General features: G+C 38.6%; 1 protein-coding gene across 1 annotated transcript; it reads left to right on the forward strand.

Moving 5' to 3' along the window:
• The first annotated feature begins 257 nt into the window (after positions 1–257).
• LOC112002129 (putative disease resistance RPP13-like protein 1) lies at positions 258–4,682 on the forward strand. Its single transcript, XM_024034289.2, has 2 exons — positions 258–4,224; positions 4,359–4,682. The coding sequence occupies exon 1, from the start codon at positions 330–332 to the stop codon at positions 3,870–3,872; it is 3,543 nt and encodes a 1,180-aa protein (XP_023890057.2). The 5' UTR covers positions 258–329; the 3' UTR covers positions 3,873–4,224; positions 4,359–4,682.
• The last annotated feature ends 317 nt before the right edge of the window (positions 4,683–4,999 follow it).

The raw sequence follows: 4,999 nt of genomic DNA on the forward strand, positions 1-4,999 counted from the left end.
GAGAGAGACATAAAACAGTAATAAAAATACAAATTTACTCTTGTTTTTAATAGAGGTAGGTAACAAAAGATAACTGGAGCTAACTTCAAGTGAGTAAAGTGATAATTTTTAAACCACAAATAAGCAAAGTATTTTTCAAGCAAACTACAAGTGGGTAAAGTGTAATTTTTCCTTTTGAATTTATATTATTATTTAATTTTCAGTCACTATAGGCAATGACCACAGTCTGTGCCTATAGTCAACGAAATAATTAGCCATGGAAAAACTGGCTGCTTCTCAACCCCATATCTCTTCCTGTTGAATCCTTTCTTTGCAAAGCAGAAAAAAAAATGGTTTGGGAAATTTTGGGAGAGTCATTGCTTTCTGCACTCTTTGGAGCTTTGTTTGAAAGGCTGGCATCTCCCCTGGTCAGAAACTTCTTTGGAGACAGGGATTTGGATCACACACTCTTTGACAAGATGAAGACAGTTCTGCTGACTGTTAACGCAGTGCTGAGTGATGCAGAGGAGAAGCAGATCACAAACATGGCGGTGAAAGAGTGGGTCAATGAGCTCAAAGATGCTGCCTACCATGCAGAAGATTTGTTGGATGAGATTGCCACCATAGCTTTGCAATGCGAGTTGGAAGCTGAGGCCAAGGTCAAGGGAAAACAGGTAATGGGTCTATTCTTTACTCATAATCCTAGTAAAGAAGATAAAGATTCCAGTCTCAAGCTTGATAAAGATATAGAATCTAGGCTCAAAAACATAGTTGAAAGGCTGGAGTTTTTAGCACAACAAAGAGATATCATGAATTTCAAGGAAAGTGTAAGAGGGAAGCCATTGTTGGTTTTGCCTACAACTTCTTTAGTTGATGAATTTGAAGTGTTTGGTAGAGATAAAGATAAAGAGAAGCTAAAAGAATTTTTGCTTGCTGGTAGTGGTAATGCACAAAAAGAAAACAGAATCCCTGTGATTGCAATAGTTGGGATTGGTGGGGTTGGCAAGACAACCCTTGCTCAGCTTTTGTATAATGACTCAGAGGTAGAAAAATCATTTAAATTTAGAGCATGGGCTTATGTTTCAGAAGAATTTGATGTTTTAAAAATAACTAGAACCATTTTTGAGTCGGTTGCGTCAAGGAATTGTAATGTGAAAGACCTGAATCTTCTTCAAGTCAAACTAAAGGAGAGATTGAAAGGAAAGAGATTTTTGCTTGTTTTAGATGACATTTGGAATGACAATTTTATTGATTGGGATTTGTTGTTAAGCCCCTTAAAAGCTGGAGCCTGTGGAAGTAGAATTATTGTGACAACTCGTAATCAAAGTGTTGCATCAATGATGCGCGCTGTCGTTACTTATCGTCTGTTGCATTTGTCAGATGAAGACTGCTGGTCACTATTTGCAAAACATGCATTTAGGACTAGCAACCCTGAGGAACATCCAACATTAAAAAGGATTGGTGAGAAAATTGTGAAAAGGTGTAAAGGCTTGCCTTTAGCTACAAAAGTACTTGGAGGCCTCTTGCACCCAGAATTGGGAGCTGAGGAATGGTCTAGAATACTGAATAGCAAGATATGGGAGCTTTCTACTGATAAGAGTAGCATACTCCATGCTTTAATGTTGAGCTATTATCATCTACCTCCACATCTCAAACAATGCTTTTCTTATTGTTCGATATTTCCCAAGGGGTATGAGTTTGAAAAAGAGAAATTGGTTCTCATGTGGATGGCAGAAGGTTTCTTGCAGCATCGAAAAGGTAAAGACACCATGGAAGATGTTGGGTGCAGGTATTTTCGTGAGCTAATATCAAGATCATTTTTTCAACCATCAAATCGCAACAAATTGTGCTTTGTGATGCATGACCTTATCAATGATTTAGCTCAATTTGCATCTGGAGAATTTTGTTGCAAGTTAGAGGATGGCAAACTGAATGAAATTTCAGAAAAGGCTCGATATTTTGCGTGGTCAATCAACCGACTTGATGGTCCCGAGATCTTTGTGGCCCTACAGGAAGTAAAGTCTCTGAGAACCTTCCTTCCACTAGGCTTTTCAAATACCAGTCAATGCTCTGCCTTAAGTAAAATATTTAGTGATAAATGGTTGCCATTTCTAAAACACTTACGTGTGCTTTCTTTTGCTTGTCATGTGATCACTGATCTACCTGAGACTTTGGGCAAATTGATTCATCTACGCTACTTGGACCTTTCCCAGACTTCAATAAAAAAGCTACCTAGTTCAATATGTTCTTTGTATAATATGCAGACATTGTTGTTGGCAAGTTGTATTGAACTCACTGAGCTACCAGCAAACTTTGGAAACCTTATTAATTTACGTCATCTAGATGTGAGTGAAACCAACTTAAGAGAGATGCCACTTGAATTTGGAAGATTAAAGAGTCTCCAAGTGTTAACTGATTTTTTTGTGAGCAGAAATAGTGGGCGGAAAATCAGTGAATTGGGCAAGCTTGCACACCTTCGTACAATTTCCATCTCAAGGATGCAGAATGTAGTTGATGCTACAGATGCTTCAGAGGCTGACTTGAAAAGTAAGCATTGTCTTAATGAATTAGCTTTCACATGGACCTCTAACACTCATGAGGTACAAAATGAAATAGACATACTTGATAATCTGCAACCTCATAAAAATTTGAAGAAGCTTACAATTGAAAGCTATGGTGGTTCAAGGTTTCCCAATTGGTTAGGTGATGCCATTTTCTCTAACATGGTGTTCCTTTGTCTTAGCAAGTGCAAAATTTGTACGTCCTTACCACCACTTGGTCATTTATCATCTCTTCAAGGGCTCTACATCATAGAGATGGAAGTATTAAAAAGTTTGGATTCTAAATTTTATGGGAATGGGCACTTTGGAGTCAAGCCTTTTCAATCTCTTAGAACTTTGTTGTTTGAGGAGTTGCCAAGTTGGACACACTGGATACATTTAGCAAATGAAGGTGAACACTTCCCCTCCCTCCAACAGCTTCATATACGCGGATGTCCAAAATTGATTGGGACCTTACCAAAGCACCTCCGTTCCTTGAAAGAAATGAAGCTGCATGATTTGAATGCTATGACGACCCTGTCCCAGGAATTGTTTGAAGGCAACTCTAGTTTCCAACGACTGGAAATAGTTAATTGTCCTTCTCTCAGCTCCTTTCCTGGAGGTGATTCTCTCACTAACGTAAAAATACTTTCTATTTGTGATTGTCGAAATTTAAAGCCCTTTCTACTTGAGCATACGATGCACCCATTTAGAGTCCTTGAGAGTTTGCAAATAATGAGAAGCTGTGATTCTCTTCAATCTCTACCATTAGGTTTATTTACCAAGCTTCAAGATCTTCATATTGAGGACTGTAGGAATCTCAAGTCCCTTTCAATTCCAAACAACCTTCACTTTGATCTCACATTTCTTCGAAAAATGAAATTCAAGGATTGCCCAAATCTGGAATTCTTTCCAGAAAAGGGGTTGCCTACTCCCAACCTACAATCTCTTTTGATTACCAACTGCAACAATCTGATGCCTCAGAAGGAGTGGGGCTTGCATAGAATGGTGTCACTAACTTGTTTTGAGATTGAAGGTGGATGTAGTAACTTGGAATTGTTTCCGGAAGAGGGGCTGCTGCCCAACACCCTCACTTCTCTTCGTATAAGCAGACTTCCACATCTCAAATTCATAGGCCAAGGGCTTCAGCACCTCACGTTGCTAGGAAAGTTGGAGATCAATTGCTGTGAGAAGCTTGAGTTGATGCCAGAAGAGGGGTTGCCTGCCTCCCTTTTAACTCTTCATATCCAAAACTGCTCTTTGCTAGCCGATCCTTGCCAAAAGGACGGAACTAAAAAGGGTTCTGCTCCAGCGTTTTTTCAAGCAGCAGTCAAAACAAAAAACTTACTATGAATAGGGCACTATCCACCGCCTTCCCCCGTCCCTAAAAGCCCTCCTCTCACCAGCAGCTAAGGAATTCCTGCAGCGGCAAGAAATGTAGTTGATTTGTTGGACAAATTGGGGCTAGAAGGAGCTTACTTTTATCTGGATGACCAGGGGCTTCAGCACCTTACTGCTCTAGTCTATCCCGAAGAGGGTCTTCCATCCTTGTCTTTTATCTGGAGCAGAAAATGCTCTCTGCTGAGACCAATACTCCAAAATGAGACAAAATATTGGTCTAAGATAGCTCATATCTCTTTCATAGAAACTAATAAGGAAGTATAGAAGAGTCCTTGCCTGAAGCAATGAAAACACTATCACCAAGGTCATTTTATTACTCAGTTGATGAATAGCAATTTGATCTGCTAGACATCAATTTAATTTACTGTACATTGTGAAATGATTATTGCACCTACTAAAATAATCTTTTCTTTCCATCATGTATCATAATATATCTAGGCTAATTTTGAAGACTGCTGGGGCCACCAGCAAGTGCTCAAATTTACGTGGGTTCTTCTGCAGTTATTCACTATTCCTTCCTTCTTCATGTTATGTACAGCAACTGGAGGATTTTTGAAGAAGTCTGGATCCACTTCTGAAATTTTTATGCAAGTTAGCTGGGCAGTAGTTTTTGTTTTTGTATTCTTATTTACTGTAATTTTGTGATATGTTAGTCCTGAGGTTATTATCATGTATACTGATCAGTTTATCATTGCTTCTAACGATTCTGTAGCACCGGCCCAAATTAGTTTTCTTATATGGGGAGTTATATGCTCAGAAGAAGGCTCTTAAGCAAATATGCAGATGCCTTTAAAGAATTAGTTTAGTTTATTTTGGGGCTGGAGTTGAGATTAAAGTGAGTTGGGAGTAATCTGATATAAGTTGATTTTAGTTTGTGAACAGTGTTTTTTAATGCGTCATATAAGGGTTGGTTAAATGTTTATAATTCATATAATTGATACTAGCTTTTTGGTGCGCATAGTGGGTGTCCATGTTTACATCTTTCATGTTTTTTCTTCCACTGAAGTAGTAATAATAAGAGGAGCATACAAATATGCCCCAAGTATGTCTCCTTTTCTGTGCAAATCTTGTTCAAAAAA

The sequence above is a fragment of the Quercus suber genome, unplaced genomic scaffold (assembly GCF_002906115.3).
Source record: "Quercus suber isolate HL8 unplaced genomic scaffold, Cork oak 2.0 scaffold_331, whole genome shotgun sequence".
Taxonomy (NCBI): Eukaryota; Viridiplantae; Streptophyta; class Magnoliopsida; order Fagales; family Fagaceae; genus Quercus; species Quercus suber.

Bases quoted from the DNA above. Each gene is read 5' to 3' on its own strand.
- LOC112002129 (XM_024034289.2), top strand. From the start codon at position 330: ATGGTTTGGGAAATTTTGGGAGAGTCATTGCTTTCTGCACTCTTTGGA.